We start from the raw sequence: 19,913 nt of genomic DNA, 5'->3' as shown, positions 1-19,913 counted from the left end.
TCTATACGCATTATTACACTATTTCTTTGTCTTTATATGCTTATGTGTTTTCTTTCATTGTATCTGTTCTATTGGTTTCTATGCAACTGTCTCTTTAATACCAGGATATTCTCCTGATTTGCCGACCTGGAGCAGTTTACATGGGAGACAAGTTAAATGTCTTCAGTATTCACATGCATTTACCATGATTAAGAAGCAAGTCGAAACAAGTTGGTCCAACCCTTCATTGTGTGCACCGTGGTGTTATGTATTTATGTTATATTCGGTGGATCACTACTGGTGATGTCCTTATATTAAATGGCTCATTAAAAGCAACATTTTAATACAAGGTCACAGTCTCTCGCTGGGCTATCTTGCCTTCCTATTTTCTATGATCAGGACCCTGGAACTAATTACCAATTTTATAGGCCTGACCTGTAGGTATAAGTGTCTCAAACATGATGTGAGACTTTGATTTATAGAGATCTGTTAACCTAAATATAGGGGCAGCATTTTAGCTTATATACAATCCATAGTTATACATTTCCAAGTTGAAGGGGTTCTACAGAAAATGGAAAAAATATTATAAATAAATTCACAAATTCATTTATATACTCTTGTCTTGTTTGCTGAGTATTATTAGGTTTATTAAAGTGGCTGCTGACATATTAGTAATTACTAGAGATGACGGAATCTCCTGAAGTCTGCTTCCGGTTCGATTTGCCCAATTCATCCAAATAATTTGTTTTGAAATAAATCAATTTGGTTTCAGAGCCTTTAATTGCTTGGAAAAGACATGTATAGCACGGTGAGGTCTCATAGGACTGTATCACCCATTACAACCTCTTTAATACACAAACAACATTAGTAATTTCAAAGTGGCATTAATTATATGACTGTTGGTTAAGAGATGATAATACGGTGGTACAAACAGCTTGATTAGTCAAAATCTGCACTGACAGAACTGTCTATGCTTTTTAAAATGCAAAATAGATCCAAAAATTATCACTTTTGGGGTGGGGGGATGTTTGCAATGCCAACATTTACACATAGGTGATGTAGATGAAAGAAGACAGCCCAAGAATTATCCGTTTTTGGGAAGTAGCAATAGGTTTGGTATTTGGAAAGTGAAAAAGCAATGGCTTCTGTTAGTCATCCAAAAATTATCCATTTTTGAGAGCAGTTTCAGGTTTGTTGTTATATTTACCCTGTGTAGGTTGAGGTCCTTCCCAGCAGCAGCAGGACAATATAACATGCTAAATCGTCCCTCTACTAGTGCTATAACATGCTAAATCGTCCCTCTACTAGTACAGCGTTGTGCAAAAGATTTAGGCATGTGTGGAAAAACGGCTGCAAAGTAAGAATGCTTTAATTAATAGAAGTGTAAGTTGTTTTTTTTATCAAGTAACAAAAATGCAAAGTAAATAAGCAAAAGAGAATGTTTAATAAAAACTATCAATGGTGTGACCACCCTTTGTTTGCAAAACAGCATTAGTTCTTTTAGGTACACTTGTAACTTGCACACAGTTTTTGAAGGGACTCGGCAGGGAGGTTATTCCAGATATCTTGGAGAACTAACCACAGATCATCTTTTGATACAGGCTTGGGTAAATCTTTCTGTGTCTTCATGTAATCCCACCTAAACTGGATGATGTTGAGCCTCTGTGGGGCCATACCATCACTTCCAGGATCCTTTTTCGTTATTCTGAAGCTAGTTCTTAATGACATTGGTTGCATGTTTAGGTAACACTATGATGGCGTCCCTGAATGCTCCCTCTCCCTCCTCCTGGCGCCGACATACTCACTGTCCCAGCTGCTCAGCGGTGCCTCTCTGCTCTGCATGGCTTCCTGGTCTCCTGGCGGCGCTCTTAGTGCATGCGCATGATCCTCGATTCTTAAAGGGGCACACTTTGGAAGTGCCCCCAGTCAATAGCTGGGAGGCATCTAGTATTTAAGACACGCTCCTCTGTAGGGCTGTACAATGCCCTTCTCAATGTTTGTGGTCATTCTTGCTAGTTTGTTGCCAGGTCCCTGAAACTACTTCTGTGCCTGTGACCCGTGTTTTTGACCCTGAACCTGTTGCTGTTGCCTGCGTTACCTGAACCCTGACACCACTCCCTGCGGTACCTGAGCCTGAAGCTGCATTGGCAGCACCTGAACCCTGACACCACTCTCTGGGGTTCCTGAGCCTCAAGCCGCATTGGCAGCACCTCAACTCTGACACCTTTCCTCTGCGGTACCTGAGCCTGAAGCTGAATCAGCAGCACCTGAACCCTTACACCGCTTCCTGCGGTACCTGACCATGGGGTCGCATTGGCAGAACCTGAACTCTGATGCTGCTTTCTGCGCTACCTGAGCCTGACACCGCTCCCTGTTGGGCCTGAGCCTGATATCACTCCCTGCGGTACCTGAGCCTGACATTGCTCCCTGCGGTACCGGAACCTATCACTGCTCCCTGCGATACCTGAAACCTGAAGTAGCACCTGTGGTACCTGAACTGAGAAGCCTCACCCGCGTTACCTGAACCTTGTAGCCGCAACCGCGGTACCGGAACCCTGAAGCCATACCCGCGGTACCTGAACCCTGAAGTTGCATCCACAGTACGTGAACCATGAGGTTGCACCTGCTGTACCTGAACCAGCATCAGTGTCTCTTCTGGTTAGCATTCCAGAGTCCGTACTGTCGGAGCCTGTTCCAGTATCTGAATCCAGCCCTGCATGCTTGTGGCTCTGTGTCAGTATTTGTTCTTCCCACTGACCCAGAATCTGTGTTGTCTGAATCCAGCCCTGCCTGTGACTCTGTGCCAGTATCCATTCTGCCCAGTTACTCAGAAAGTGTGTTGTCTGAACAGAGTCCGAATCTAGCCCTGTCTGTGACTCCGTGTCAATATTTGTTCTGCCCATTAACCAAGTACCTGAGTTGTCTGAACAGTGTTCGAGTTCTGTTCATCCAATTACTCCAAGTCCATGTCTATGTCAGCGAACCTGACCCTTGGGGTCAGCAGCTGCAGTACTGGGAACTGCCCAGTAGTAGTACATGGCTGCTACCTGCAGCTCAAGTCTAAAGGTACCTTCACACTAAGCGACGCTGCAGCGATATCGACAACGATGCCGATCGCTGCAGCGTCGCTGTGTGGTCGCTGGAGAGCTGTCACACAGACAGCTCTCCAGCGACCAACGATGCCAAAGTCCCCGGGTAACCAGGGTAAACATCGGGTTGCTAAGCGCAGGGCCGTGCTTAGTAACCCGATGTTTACCCTGGTTACCAGTAAAATGTAAAAAAACAAACACTACATACTTACATTCACGTCCCCCGGCGTCCGCTTCCCTGCACTGTGTAAGCGCCGGCAGTAGCAGGGCACAGCGGTGACGTCACCGCTGTGCTTTGCTTTCCGGCCAGCACTGACACATTCAGTGCAGGAAGCTCTGAGCAGCAGCGCGGACGCCAGGGGACGTGACAGACATCAGAGGGTGAGTATGTAGTGTTTTTTTTTTACTTTTACAATGGTAACCAGGGTAAATATCGGGTTACTAAGCGCGGCCCTGCGCTTAGTAACCCGATATTTACCCTGGTTACCATTGTAAAAATCGCTGTCATCGTTGCTTTTGCTGTCAAACACGACGATACACGCCGATCTGACGACCAAATAAAGTTCTGAACTTTCAGCAACGACAAGCGATATCACAGCAGGATCCTGATCGCTGCTGCGTGTCAAACACAACGATATCGCTATCCAGGACGCTGCAACGTCACGGATCGCTATCGTTATCGCTGCAAAGTCGTTTAGTGTGAAGGTACCTTAACTCCACCACGGCTGCTTCATTCGCTCCAGCCCAAGTTGCCATGACTAATCAGTCTGCAACTTACGCTCCTGGAGCCGAACCCATCCTGCCTACTCCATCATGTTATGATGGAAATTTTAAGCAGTGCCATTGGTTCCTAGAACAGTGCTCGCAGCACTATGAATTGTTGGTCCAACAGTTTCCCGCTGATATGGTTAAGGTGGGATTCCTAATGTCCTACCTAGCAGGAGATGCCCTAGCTTGGCTCAACTTCTTATGGGAGAGAGGAGATCCTGTGATTTCAGATCTGCAGATCTTATTAGTAGCCTTCTGAAAGGTATTCAATGAGTCGGGATGAGAGTCTTCTGCTGCATCTCCTCTTCTCAAGTTCCAGGAATGGATCAGTGAGATGATGCGTAAGAGAAAACCGTCACATCTGGCTCTGTCCTTCCATAGACCACTTGTTCCTCAACCTTCTGTGTTAGCTGTTTTCTCTGAATCCATGCAAGTCGACCAAGTTGGGCTGGCTGGGCAGCAGCCAGAACACCGTTGTGCCAAGGTATTGGGTTACTGCTGCAGTTGCACAGAACACTCCATTCAAAGTTGTCCTGAGAAACCTGGGAAACTCCAAAGCCTAGAGTTTGTTGGAGAGGCTACCCTAGGTGAGAGTCATACCTCTTCACTGGTGACTGACTGTTCCCATATCATCTGGAGGATTCTGGTTTGTCGAGAGAGTATACCTCGACTATGGTTCGGTGGGAAATTTCTTGCAGCAAGCCATGGTGGATCGGTATCAGATTACCGTCCGACACCTGCAGAGTCCCTTAGTGATGTCCTCCGTCGAGGGAGAGGTGCTATCTGAAGTTGTACAAGCTATAACTGAGCAGCTGAAGCTTTGGATAGGAATGCTACACAAGTAGAGGAACGCTTTTTATGCGCTGCCTGGTCTGTTGCAGCCTCTACTCATAGGTCTTTCGCAGCTGAGTACTGGTAAGCCATTCTAGACTGGAGATCAGGTGAAGTGCTTCATTGGATATGTCTGATCCTGTAGGTCCAGTTAAAGGGAATCTGTCACCTACTTTTTCGCATATAAGATGCGGCCACCACCATTAGGGGCTTATCTACAGCATTCTGTAATGCTGCAGATAAGCCCTCAATGTAACCTGAAAGATAAGAAAAACAAGTTATATTATACTCACTCGGGGGGTGGTCCGGTGTGGTCCGGTCCGATGGGCGTCGCAGGTCCGGGTCCGTCGCCTCCCATCTTCATGCGATGACATCTTCTTCCTTGCTTCTTGTCATGGGTCCTGCGCAGGCGTGCTTTATCTGCCCTGTTGAGGGCAGCACAAAGTACTGAAATGCGCAGGCGCTGGGCTGCTCAGACCTTTCCCGGCACTGTTGTGTATCCGCTTTTTGGGCTCCCCTGGTGGTTGCTGGTGGTACTGGTGACTTGTTTGCCTTTGCTGCTTCTGTTCACCTGCTTCCATCAGTGTTTGGGAGTTTCCTATTTAGCCTTGCTCTCCAGTCATTTCCTTGCCGGTCATCATTGTAACCAGAGCCTTCGGTTGCATGTTCCTGCTACTAGTCTGCTGATCAGCTAAGTGGACTTTGTCCTTTTGTTTTGTATCTTTTGTCCAGTTTGCAGTTTTTGTAATTCTCTGTAGCTGGAAGCTCTTGCGGGCTGAAATTGCCACTCCTGTGTCATGAGTTGACACAGGAGTCTTAAAGTAATTTCAGGATGGTTTTTGAAAGGGTTTTCAGTTGACCGTGAAGTCCTCTTTTGTATCCTTCTGCTATCTAGTAAGTGGACCTCTCTTTGCTAAATCTACTTTCATACTGTGTATGTTTTTTCCTCTTAATTCACCGTTATTACATGTGGGGGGCTGCTATCATCTTTTGGGGTATTTCCCTAGAGGTAAGCCAGGTCTGTTTCTTCCTCTACCAGGTGTAGTTAGTCCTCCGGCTGGCGCGTGGCATCTAGGAAGTCGTAGGTATGCTCCCTGGCCACTATTAGTTGTGTGGTAGATTTAGCTCACGGTCAACTTGAGTTTCCATCACCCGAGAGCTCGTTCGTTATTTATATGTTTCTTACGTTCCCTTGCCATTGGGAACCATGACACGGCACCTGCACACTGCAGTACTTTGCTCTGCCCTCAACAGGAGCCACCACAGGAAGCATGAAGATGGGAGGCACCGGACCTGGACCGTGACGCCCACTCGGACCCAGGCCGCACTGGACCGCCCCTGGGTGAGCAAAATCTAACTTGTTTTTCTTATCTTTCAGGTTACATTGGGGGCTTATCTACAGCATTACAGAATGCTGTAGATAAGCCCCTAATGGCGGTGGCCACAGCTGATATACGAAAAAGTAAGTGACAGATTCCCTTTAAGCCGCTGGTGATGCATCTTCTCTGCCAGGTCTGCCATCCAATTGTTTGTTGTGTACTGACGTCTTCAATGTGAACGTCCTATTTTTAGGCTAGGTCATCAATGTCTGATCAGCTGGGGTATGACACCACCACCGATCAGCTGTTATAGTTGTTGGCGAAGGCGGCCACCAGTGGGAAGTACTCACTTGCCAAGCTGCTTCGTCTTCTGGTGGTGTCCGAGGTGCATCCGCCTCCTATTCAATTCAATAGATGTCTAGACGGCAAGCTCCACAAGTGAGTCCTGACACCACTCTCTTTGGTACCTGAGCCTGATACTGCTCCCTACGGTACCTGAGCCTGATACGGCTTCCTGCGGTACCGGAACACTGAAGCTGCACCCATGGTAACTGAGCCCTGAAGCGACAACCGCCGTACCTGAACCTTGAAGCCACACCCGCAGTACTTGAACCATGAAGCTGCACTTGCGGCAGCCGAACTCTGAAGCGGACCCATAGTACCTGAGCCTTGAAGCTACGCCTGTGGTTCCTGAACCCTGAAGCTGCAACCGTGGTACCTGCACCCTGAGGCTGTACCCATGGTGCCTGAACCCTGTAATCGCACTCACATTACCTGAACTTGAAACCGTTCCCTGTCTGATCACTGCGTATTCGGTCTTCAACGTTGCCCATTTCTTGGTGCATCTTGCAAAGAGCTTGAACAGCACATCTTGAAACCTCAGTCTACTTTTAAACCTTTGCCTGGGAAAGACTTTTCTGTACTTTTCTTTCAATGTATAACTACATTGTGACTTGTTGCCGTGCTCAGTCTTGCCTTTGTGGCTGACTGTAGGGGTTCACTCGCTCTGGTGCGTTGGAGGAAACAGGAGCCACATTCTCTTCTGCATTCAAGTGGGTTTATTTCTCCACAAACCACATAACAGCGTGAACAACAGGTAAACAAACAGCCTTTAACTCAGGAAACGAAAATACAAGAGACCAGTCCTTCAGGCTCAGTCCTGGAGCATTAACACACTGTGGGGGTTTTCTACTCCACACACACAGACTCCTGTCTGTAGTGTCCCGCCTGGACACAGCGATCTCTGTCCACACTGACAGATTCCCAAACACTCACTAGCATGTGCCAAACACACCTCCATTATGTAGCCTGAAACCACACCCAGGCACCTGTCACATGATTAGACATGTGGTTCTGACATCACCACAGGTCCTGAAACAAACATAGATAGGCATGGTTATGCCCCTTACCCAGGGGTGAGGTATATGGGTAGCCAGACCCTCCCATCTCTCATAGCTACCCATAACCTGGACCCAAATATACTACACAATTCCTTATTACTTTATGAGCATTACAGAAAACACTCTGGGTCACATCACAGCGACAAGTCTTCTCTGTGATACATACCTCCCGTCGATTAGACACCCTTTAGCCATGCTACATACCTCCCCCTCTGCCTAAAGCCGTGGGGCTTGGCACTTGTCCTTAACCGACTAGAGACCCCTCTCAGTCGTCCCTGACAGTCAAACCGTCTGTGTAAGTCAGGGCCTGTTATTGAACCCTTGTCACCTCGTCTGCTACAGGATCTCCTGCTGAGGTCACTTAACCCTGAGCTAACTGAGGCACCACTGCTTCTACCTGTTTCATCAGGCCACCTTCTCCCATGGTCTTTATTGCCTGAAGAGCAGTTCTTCCCTGTATCTCTATATCCTCTGTTAGCTTGGGGACTTCGAATCTTTAGAGAACCTCTTTGTCTCTCTATACCGCAAGTTGAAGGTGGTGGCAATCTGTTTGCCAATTCCCGCAGCTCTATATTGACCTGCTCCCTCTCATGTCTTAGCTGCTCAACTTCTGTTAGATAACTAATGCGATACCCCAGGAGCATCTGGATATTTTCAAGACTCTCCATGGATCCGACAACAAGGAACGGAACCATCTTATCTTCACCCACGACCTGGGCCTCGTCATCACCCAGAACCCTCAGTCTCTTCACACCGGACATATTCACAATCTCCTGCATCACTCGGCCAAACCTCCCGATGACTTTTCCCACCAAAATTTTTGGGTACCAGAATGATGTCTTCCACCAAGCCAAGCCGATTTTAAGCTTCTCTCGCTAGCTCCAGACGTCGAGCGGCTTCCTCATTCTTCAACGTGATCATTTGTTTTGTGCGGAGGCATTGTAGATGCATCTCTCTCAGGACAGCCACCCGCTTCACTGTGACTTCTCTAGACGAAAGTATGACCAGTTGATGAGTCTCAGGCGCCCAGTGCACACTACACGCCTCTACTGCCTTTCTAAATGCCTCATGCACACCTTCACCGGTACAGGCTTCTTGCACCTCTTCAGGTACATCAATCACGGTCTTGAAGAGCAGGGTCTCACTCTCTTCAAAGACAGACGGCTCCCTTTTTGCCTCTGACCTTTCCACCAAGACGTCTGTCAGGACCGGGTAACTCTCTTGTTCCGCTTTTAGCACGAACTCTTCCTCAGTCTTTTCTTCCGCTTGAGCCTTCGCCAAAATGGGCATTGGCAACTCCTCTGCCAGGCAGCGACGTTCCTCCTCTCTCTGGAGAAGCTCCTGCTGATGCTTTTCTTGAGCCATTCTGAGCACATCCATATCTTTCAATATGGCCCTATTCACGGCCTGACACGCTGATAGGTGACCTCTGAGTTCAACGACCTCCTTCTCTAGGTCACCCACTTTGTGCTCAATTGCTTGCCTCAGGACTAGTGTTGAGCGATACCGTCCGATACTTGAAAGTATCGGTATCGGAAAGTATCGGCCGATACCGGCAAAGTATCGGATCCAATCCGATACCGATACCCGATACCAATACAAGTCAATGGGACTCAAGTATCGGACGGTATCCCTGATGGTTCCCAGGGTCTGAAGGAGAGGAAACTCTCCTTCAGACCCTGGGATCCATATAAATGTGTAAAATAAAGAATTAAAATAAAAAATATTGCTATACTCACCTCTCCGACGCAGCCTGGACCTCAGCGAGGGAACCGGCAGCGTTGTTTGTTTAAATTTCGCGCTTTTACTTGGTTACGTGAAGTCCCGGCTTGTGATTGGTCAGGGCGGCCATGTTGCCGGGACGCGGACCAATCACAGCAAGCCGTGACGAAATTACGTCACGGCTTGCTGTGATTGGTCCGCGTCCCGGCAACATGGCCGCCATTAACCAATCACAAGCCGTGACGTCACGGGAGGCTGGACATGCGCGCTTTTTAAAATACGCGCATGTCCAGCCTCCCGTGACGTCACGGCTTGTGATTGGTTAATGGCGGCCATGTTGCCGGGACGCGGACCAATCACAGCAAGCCGTGACGTAATTTCGTCACGGCTTGCTGTGATTGGTCCGCGTCCCGGCAACATGGCCGCCCTGACCAATCACAAGCCGGGACTTCACGTAACCAAGTAAAAGCGCGAAATTTAAACAAACAACGCTGCCGGTTCCCTCGCTGAGGTCCAGGCTGCGTCGGAGAGGTGAGTATAGCAATATTTTTTATTTTAATTCTCTCTTTTACACATTATTACATTAATGTTGTTGCGATACCCGATACCCGATACCACAAAAGTATCGGATCTCGGTATCGGAAATTCCGATACAGCAAGTATCGGCCGATACCCGATACTTGCAGTATCGGAATGCTCAACACTACTCAGGACCCTTTCTCGTTCGACTGTTTCACTAAGCAGCTCTATGTTATGGTCCTGCTCTCTTTTGGCTAGCACATGTCGCACCACCAGTTCTTTAATTAAACTTTCAGATAGGGTCTCTTGCCCACCCACACTCTGCCTCTTCAGAGTTCCACCTGTTTCTGCATCGACCTCTATGGTCTCTCCTGGGCTCTCTGTCTGTTTACTCTTAGGTACCTCTGGACTCTTGGTAACTTCAGAATTCTCCATCTCTTCAGCATCAGGTACTCTGGAGCCTTCATACTGAGCCACTTCAGCCTTCCCGGGCATTGCAGATATGGGACTACCACAGGTCTGTTTTAACTCCAGCCCTACCTCTGTGCTGGGATTTGTCAGAGATAAAGTGACCTCCTTATCAAGGACAATAACGTTATCTGCACCTGACCCTGTCTCTTCCTCATCAACTCTCTTCTCAGAGGGTGTAACTTGTCCCGCCTTTCTGCGGCCCCCGCGACGAGATGAAGATCTGTGATTTTTACTCGGCTCCTCCTTACTGCACTCTTTTCCCTTTGCGCTCGAGTCACAGTCGGGATAGGAGTCACCCCCTCTCAACCTGTCATCCTGGAACAGCAAGTCCCCACTTAAACAGGTGTCAGACCCACACTTTCTTTCAGTCACCCGTAACTCTGGACTATTGACATTAGGTGGCGCTGCTTTCTCTTTACACATCCCATTAACAGGAATCCCCACAACCTGCTGCTGTAGTGGGGCTTCAATATGACCATTCTGTCTCTCCTCTGAACAACCCCACACTGCGTCAACTTCCCATATGTCTTCAAAGATCACAAAGTCCCGGTCCCTCTCAAATGGGTAGAACAAGTCTGGTGTTATACCGCCATCTTGGCACTTTACATTTTTGGACATATCAATAATCACTCTGTCCACAGTATAGTCAACAGTGACCCCATGAATGCAGCGAACATTGACCTTTTTCTCGGTTAGACAAAGAACGAGAGGAGTTCCCGTCAGAGTCACCTGACTCTTTGTCTCCAGCAGTCCAGATACTCCTTCACGGTGTAACATAACAGTACACACCTGTGGGCTGTCATCAAATGGGAAGTCTATGCCGCACTCGGAATACACAAAACACAAACATTGTTGTTCCCCTTTTGAAAGCTCCACCCCTTTTTGGGTCACCACCCCCTTGTGGGCTACCGCCCCCTTGTGGACCATTTTCTCCTTTAGGGCCACCACACCTTTTAGGGACTCCACCCCCTTTTGAGACGCAGCCCCTTTTTGGCCAACCATAATTATTTGGGCACTGCTCCATTTTTTGGGACTCCACCCCCTTTTAGGGACACCACCCCACTCTGGGGTACACCCTGTGGACTTCCCACAGCACTCTCAGGCCCCAGTTCGCACAGCACACCAATGTGACTCCGGCCCTTTAAGAGTCTGCACACTAAACCAGCAATGTCTTTTTTTTTTTTTTTTCCTCTTTTCTCTCTTTGCTGCAACCGTGCTGCACAGCTCAACCGCAGACTTTGTGGACCCGCCGATCCACAGCAAGCCGCTTGTCACCTTCGTGGACCCGCCGATCCACAGCAAGCTGCTTGTCACCTCCGTGACCCCACCGAGCCACAGCAAATTTTGTGACCTCACCGAGCCACAGCAAGCTGACCACAGAAGGAAAAAGAGAAATACCTGGACTCGCCGGTCCACAGCAAGCACCTGCACATGTGCTTTATAGAAAAAAAAACAGTCTTTCACTGACCCCGGTCAGTACAGCACACAGACTTCGGTCTGTTTCACACCTGGCTTTACAGCCCAAACACAGTTTTTCACTGACCCTGGTCAGTATCACACTGTTTCCAGACCATTACCTGTTGGTGGCGGCCATACAGGTTCCCGGATCCCTCTTCTCCTCAGAGGTATCCACAAACTGCAGTTCTCACTGACCCCGGTCAGTTTTTACTCACGGTTTTTCAAGACCGTCCAATCTTCTGGCTCAGACCAGTCAGCGCTGCAACATGTGCTCCTTGGATCTTTGCCCGCATTCTCCACCAATTGTAGGGGTTCACTCGCTCTGGTGCGTTTTAGGAAACAGGAGCCATATTCTCTTCTTCGTTCAAGTGGGTTTATTTCTCCACAAACCACATAACAGCGTGAACAACAGGTAAACAAACAGCCTTTAACTCAGGAAACGAAAATACAAGAGACCAGTCCTTCAGACTCAGTCCTGGAGCATTAACACACTGTGGGGGCTTTCTCCTCCACACACACAGACTCCTGTCTGTAGTGTCCCGCCTGGACACAGGGATCTCTGTCCACACTGACAGATTCCAAAACACTCACTAGCATGTGCCAAACACACCTCCATTATGTAGCCTGAAACCACACCCAGGCACCTGTCACATGATTAGACATGTGGTTCTGACATCACCACAGGTCCTGACACAAACATAGATAGGAATGGTTATGCCCCTTACCCAGGGGTGAGGTATATGGGTAGCCAGACCCTCCCATCTCTCATAGCTACCCGTAACCTGGACCCAAATATACTAAACAATTCCTTATTACTTTATGAGCATTACAGAAAACACTTCGGGTCACATCACAGCGACAAGCCTTCTCTGTGATACATACCTCCCGTCGATTAGACACCCTTTAGCCATGCTACACTGACCTATAACATTTAACTGTCTTCCACAACCTCACCTTCGTAACAGAGTTTAGCTATTTCTCGTCCAGTTTTAAGTTTCTTTTTCAGTTAATGACAGTGTTTCAACCTAGATATGAAAATGATGATCATTATCACATATTTAGTATAATTATTTACTCATATATCTGACTATAATCCTACAAAATCACTGACTTTTTGCAAGTGTGCCTAGAATTAATGCAGGCAAAAAGGTGGTCACACCAAATATTAATTTTGATTTCTCTTTTATTCATTCACTTTGCATTTTGTTTTTTTTTTAAATACTAACACTTCTATTTTTGAAAGCTTTCTCACTTTGAAGCATTTTTCCACACCTGCCTAAAAGGGTTTGCAAAGCATTGTACAGTAATGGCTGAAAGTGTTGAAATTGTTTGGGAAAATGAAATATTTCTCCCAGAACATTATGGCAATTACACGTTTTGGTATGCACATGTTTATTTCCTTTATGTATTGGAAAAATATGAAGAAAACAAACAAAAATGGCAAATTGGACATCATTTCATACAAAACTCCATAAATAGTCCAGACAACATATATGAACAAAAGAGAAATCTAAATCAATATTTGGTGTGACCACCCTTTTTCTTTCAAAACTGCATTAATGCTAGGTAAACTTGAAAAAAGAGAGGGATTTTTTGGGATTATAGTCAGATATTTGAGTAACAATTTCAAGGGTGCCAACATTTTTGGTCATGATTGTATGTCTCTCTGACTGAGCTCTGAGGTCCTCTCTTTTATCCACATTGTTCACAAAAAAGCAGGTGCTCCTGATTAGGCTGTCAGTTATTATTGACCTCTCACCTAGAGTCCTATATGATTTGCCTTAGGGTGGGGTGCCAGCTGCAAGGCATTATGGGGAATTGCCTGAGGTCATTGAAACCTTCTTCTCTTATGCTTATGCTATCTGTAACATTGCGACAGCCAGTTTAGAAAGTTCACTAGTAAGGAATCTAGAATTATTTGGATTTACATTGTCTAAAAAATGTGCACCGGAATTGGTTCTCACAGAATCGATTTTCTCATCTCTAATAAACAGAAAACCCTTCCTAAACACAGAGCAGGATGGACTGCGTCAATAAAGAGAGCCAGAACTACGTGAGCTCTGTTGCCTTCTCTCGGAAGAGGATAAAACGGAAAAATGTACCTTGTTTTGCGCTGCTGAAGACTCCAATTGTGGTTTCCACAGATTGTGATCGAAGAATCCAGGAGGTGAAATGTGGAGAATTGCGGTTTTATTGTCTACACATTTCAAAGTTAACAGGCTTCTTCATCAGGACCAACCACCGGATGAAGAAGTCTGTGAACTTTGAAACACATAGACAATAAAACCGCAATTCTCTACATTTCATCTCCTGGATTCTTCCATCAAAATCTCTGGAAACTGGTATTTGTTTCTTCGGCAACGCAAAAGGGTACATTTTTCACTTTTAACCTTTTCCTAGAATTCAGTCGTGGATCTGCAGCAGCCGTTGTTTTTTTTAGCTAATATGGTGCTGTGATCTCATGACAGAGGCAAGGTGACCAAATCCCTGCACCTCTTGTTTATCCATTTTCTACAGGGTAATACCCCATATTGCACTGTTGTTTTCCACCTTTCCCACTGGACTTTGCCTTCTCTGTCTTAAAACCAACCCGTTATATAACACAGATGACATAACATCACAGTTGTGTCCATAAATGGGGCAGACATCTCAGAAGCTGTGAGGAGGAGGGACCAGTCACACACATTTACTCCAGTCGGGAGGCTTCTGTCTCTCCTTATATACAATAGTATGTCCATATGGTTTTTCACTTGAATTTTTTCAAAATCTACATGAAAAACCACATTAAGGACTCTTTGAATAAGCGACCTACTCTTTTCCATGGAAAACAGGTCTATGGTTCACATGGCTTATTTACACGTGGAAAAAGAAGCAACATGCCAGTTCTTGAGGCGTTCTGCTTGTAAATATGCCTCAAATTTGACTATTGAATGAAAAAGAAACTACCCATACTTAAAAAACAATATAAAAAATACACCAAAAAAATGCTAAAAACTTTGTATATTAAGCTTATTTTTCAGTGTGGATTTTTCAGACATAAAAATCCATGGTGAAAAAAACTCTGTGTGAACATATCCTTACTGACAGAGCTGCAGGAGGACCCCCAAGGTATGGGGCTGTCTGTACTGACATAACCCTTCTTTGTATTTAGGATAGGGTCTCAATTAACTACTGTATCAGAAACCATTGCCTATTGGACAAAAAGGGTATAAATAAAAACCCAAAAGAATTTTACAATTTATTTCAAAAGTATTTTTCATTATTTCATATATTTTATTTTCTGTAGGACCCCTTTAGTTGTAATGGATTTTAGTGCACAATGGATTTTAAGTGATACAATGTTAGGGTTGAGCATACTGTCCCATTTTAGTGCATTTTTATAAAGAATTAATTTTTTTCCATAAAGAAAAATGTCAGTTTTGTTATATGAAATACATTTATGAAAGGTGATAAATGATAAAACAGACATATAATATTTAGATATATGGACAGATAGATACAGTAGATATGAGATAGACTTAGAAAAATATAGCTAGATAAATAGACATTAGATTGATAGATATGTGATAGATAGATGAATAGATAGATAATAGATAGATAGATGATAGATAGATAATAGATAAATTGATAATAGATAGATAGTAGATAGGTAAGATATATAGATAGTAGATAGATAAGATAGATAGATAGTTAGATAGATAGATAGATAATAGATAGAGATGATAGATAGATAGATAATAGATAGAGATGATAGATAGATAGATAATAGATAGAGATGATAGACAATAGATAGATAATAGATAGATTGATAATAGATATATAGTAGATAGATAAGACAGATAGATAGATAATAGATAGATAGTTAATTGGATTCCACGCATGACTTTCGATTCCTGATTACAGAACATGGTGGTGAACGTGGAGCGAATTGTTGTCTGTGAGCTGTAATGTCTCAGCCTCATGCCTCTGCGGCAGTGAAGCGTGCCCCGTGTAAGGTCCCAGGTCTTACCTGGAGGTGGTACCTGCATGCTGCCCCGCCGTCCTCTTCTCTAGAGACTGAAGTTTCTCTACTTCAGCTACAGCTTAGTGAGCAGATTACAGAAAGTTTCAAGTGCTTTACCATGGACAGGGGTTTTCATAGTGTGAGGTCACAGAATCCAGTATCCAGAGGTGATACGACCTGAGCCTAATTTAAAGCAGCTCAGCGTTCTGTACGGACCAATGTAATAATGAATATAATAGTTTATCGCCCTTTTTTATCTGGATAAAATGTGTTTTTAAACTGAAACTGACTAGTATAGTGTCATTATAGGTTGATCTGCTGTACGGCAATATCAGCCTTCAGTGGCCATCATCCCAGGGTAACTGCAGGCCTAGCCCCCAGGTGTTATAAAAGGTAAAACTGTGGGCATGGTCAATGTTCAGTGGTGACGATTCCGCAATGTCTCCATGCTCTGTGTGATGGACTCTAGTCTGACATGTCTGACCAGCTGAGAATTTATGTGTGCGGGGAGTTGTACGGGAGAGTTGTCGGGCAAATGATTGTTTGGGGGCGACAGGTATTGAATTTGTATGGCAATCATAAATCCTAGCCTGCTATGTAAGGTCTGTTTACATGGACTGACGGGCTGTATGAAACGACCTCCGATCGGTAAAGTTTTACCAGTTGATGGACATTAAATGCCGGTTTCCACAGGTAGAACAAAGTGAACGATGAATACTGACTAGATTGCGCAGTCTGCACAGGCTGCCATGGTTCTCGGCAGCACGAGTCCTGGTTACACAGGAGAATGCACTGCTGAGGACGATGATCTTTCATGCTGCACAAAGGATCATTTCACCTGATGAGCATATTGCTCATTCATTGAGTGATTGGCAGCCTGTTAAATCAGAAAAATAATCGTGAAACAAGGTTTTAGCAACATTTGTCCAGAATTATCTTCCAGTGCAAATTCCCCTTTAGTACTGCAGATTATTTTTATGTGGACTGTGATGGCTGCAGCACTATATATTATTGTCATAGTGCCACTCCAACATTTTTTGTTTTGTTTTTTAACCCCGAAGTGGTTCAGCTAATCTGAAGTCCCTGCCCCTACTCTTATACTCATTCTCCAGCATCTTCACCTTTTATCGAAGCCGCTCCGTTTCCCGCAGCGTCATCTTTTGACTGTAAGTTCTGACTGGCCGGACGTCAGAAGTTACATCACAGGATCTCAATGTAAGTCTATGAGAGCCAGAACGAGGCCAGAACAAGGCTCTCATAGACTTGCATTGAAGAGTGGCCATGAAACCCTGGAGCGATCCAGCAGATCACAAACTGTCTGAAACTGACAGGAGTGGCGGTGAAAAAAGGTGAAGATGGTGGCAGGAAAGTATGAGAGTAGGGACAGGGGACTTATATTAGAGGCACCACTCCAGTGATAAAATAAAAAAAAACCTGTGGAGTTTAGCTTTGATTCGGCACTGAAGTGAAAAGGTAATTGGATAATTCACAGCTTGGAAATTTGGGCACAACATTGGGGTAGGAAGAACAGAGGCCTCGGTACAGGGCACCATCCAACGTAAGGCTAGCCCTATGTTGAAGCCTCACTTGACTATTTCTTTTTTTCTGGTACATTTCCATTCCTACATTTAGTCACTTACTGGTTCTGCTGATGTTATAATTCTCATTGTCATAGTTGAGTCTTCCTCCTTCATCTGTATCTAGATGCTCATCCATGCTATAGTGCTTCTCATTTTCACTGCTCCTTTCTCGGCTGGATAAAGACCTTCTCCGACGTCGCTTTCTTCTGTAACTCCTTGGAGCTGGCACTCCGATGTAGATAGAGTGGTAATCTGGAGAGCAGGAAGGTAAATCACCATCAGCAGCCATCAATATACCATTTCCAAAAAGGCTAATATTATTCTGTACGCATACCCTCTTCATCTTCATATCTCTTCCTGGAGCTGCTGATATCATCATCCATGGTATCCAAAAACCTATAAGAGAAAACACATAAAGGATGATGGGATTATTTCTAACATAAACTGCTACGAATATGCATAAAAAACCCCTAAATGTGCAGTTATCACATCATAGCCGACTGATGGATGGGCATCAGAATCATATTATATTTTAAACTTTTGTTTTGTTACAGTGTTGTCATTTGCATAGAACTGTATAATAAGGAGTTTTTATGATTTTAAGATTATTGTGGTAACCAAATTGGGAACAGCAACAAAAGAAGCATGTCTGAGAAAATAAATGACCTGAAAGCAGATCTGTTACCAGATTTTCACAATACAAAGTACACACAGTCCTGGGCAAAAGTTTTAGGCAGTTTTTGAAAAAATGCTGCAAAGTAAGAATACTTTAACAAATAGACTTGTTACTAGTTTATTTTTATTAAAGGGAACCTGTCAGCAGGATTATGCACAGTTTCCTACAGACAGTGTAAGGTTGGCGCCGTTATACTGATTAAAATGATACTTTGGTTGATGAAATCTGTCTTGTGGTTGTTGTGTAAGCTTTATTTGTAGTTTTCAGTTAATGATATGCTTGTGCTCCAGGGTGGCCTGTGGGGGTCTTCATGTGGTGCTTTGATTAAGTATTCATCTGTTTGGCTTCTGACAGGTCGCTGATCCCTCACTGACCTGCCCCTATTTTACATACTGAATATAATATGTTTTGGAAAAAAAATTTACATTCAGCAGGCAAACTCCGGCGGCGCCTGTGCTGTTGCATGATCACATCTATAATATGCATGTAATTATTTTATTTGGTGACATAAATTTATGCGCAATAGCATCTAGCGATGTTCCGATGTCATCTTGGTGGAGACAATTTTTTTTTCTTCTAGCAAAATGGTGCCAGCTGCACCTGCGCAGAAGCATCTATGGGATCACCGATAGATGCTACTGAGCAGGTGCCGTCTGTGCCATTTTGAGAGAGAATTTTTTTTTCTGACTAAATTTAAATAATCAAATCAAATAATTACATGGACATTATAGATGCGATCATGCTCTAGACCAGGCGCTGCACAGCCCTGCCCACAAGCCGCCCAAAAGCACGAGAATCTCATTAACGCAAAACTGAAAATAAAGATTACACAGCAACCAAAAACGGATTTCATCAACCAAGATATCACTGTAATCAGTATAACGGCGCCGACCTGACACTGTCTGTAGGTTACTGCGCACAATCCTGCTGACAGGTTCCCTTTAAGGACCAGGGGTATTACTGTTTTTGCGTTTACATTTTTTTGCTCCCCTTCTTCCCAGAGCGGCTGGATGAGGGCTTATTTTTTGGGTGCCGAGCTGATGTTTTTATTGATACTATTTTGATGTAGATACGATCTTTTGATCTCCTGTTATTGCATTTGATTGCAATGTTGCAGCGACCAAAAAAAGGTAATTTGGTGTTTTGATATTTTTTTTACTCGTTACTCTGTTTACCGATCGGGTTAATTCCTATTATAAATTGATAGATTGGTCGATTCTGAACTCAGCAACATCAAATATGTGTATTTTTTAATATTTTTTAGTTGTGTTATTTTGAGTGGGGCAAATGGGGGTTGATTTTCTATTTTTTTTTATAATTTTAAAAAAAATTTTTTAAACTTTTTACTAGCTTCAATAGTCTGTATGGGAGACTAGAAGCTGCGATCATCTGATCGCTTCTGCTACACATAGCAGGGCTGCAGCCTTGCTCCGTGTAGCAGAAATGTTCACTTGATATGAGCGGTCGCGCTCATAGCTATACGGTAATGACAACCACAGGGGTCTCCAGCAGACCCCAAGTTATCATGCCAACCCATCAGTGACCTGTGGTCATGTCACACGGGTGCCGATGGGCGGGATTAGTGACGCGCTTCCAGTGTATGCATGTTAAATGCCGCTGTTGGAGTTTGACAGCACCATTTAACATGTTAACAGCTGAGATTACATGCGTGGCTGATATGGGCACATGACAGCTGATCAGATCAGCTATCATATGCCGGAGCCCGCACCAAAGAAGGGTAGGCGTCCAGTGTTGGATATATCCATCATTAGACATTAGGGGGTTAATGAAAACAGAAACCGCTGTGTAAGAGGCCTAATACTGGGTAAGGAATAGTCAGTTACGAAGGTGAGGTTGTAATTGACAGTTTCATGTCCCAAGTCATACGCCATGGCACAGCAACAAGACACAATGTAGTTATACTGCATCATCAAGGTCTTTCCCAGGAAAAGATTTCAATGCAGACTGTTGTTTCAAGATGTGCAGCTCAAGGTCTTTCTAAATTGCACCAAGAAATGGGCAATGGTGAGAACTACAGTATAGACGCAGTGGTTGACCAAAAAACTTGACATCATGCTTAAAGGGAATCTGTCAGTAG

The 19,913-nt window shown here is 44.8% G+C and overlaps 1 protein-coding gene across 2 annotated transcripts in view; it reads right to left on the bottom strand.

The window, feature by feature from the left end:
- Positions 1-15,681, bottom strand: part of SLC4A5 (solute carrier family 4 member 5) — a 126,553-nt gene extending 110,872 nt beyond the window's left edge. For both annotated transcript variants that reach the window (XM_077263110.1, XM_077263111.1), the window contains exon 1: positions 15,566-15,681. In XM_077263110.1, the coding sequence (XP_077119225.1) occupies positions 15,566-15,584 (19 nt within the window). In that variant the 5' untranslated portion in view covers positions 15,585-15,681. The remainder of the gene's footprint in view (positions 1-15,565) is intronic.
- Positions 15,682-19,913: the final 4,232 nt, after the last annotated feature.

The sequence above is a fragment of the Ranitomeya variabilis genome, chromosome 5, assembly GCF_051348905.1.
Source record: "Ranitomeya variabilis isolate aRanVar5 chromosome 5, aRanVar5.hap1, whole genome shotgun sequence".
NCBI lineage: Eukaryota > Metazoa > Chordata > Amphibia > Anura > Dendrobatidae > Ranitomeya > Ranitomeya variabilis.
Note: the sequence above shows the minus strand (reverse complement) of the source record. Positions and strands in the feature narration are given on the sequence as shown.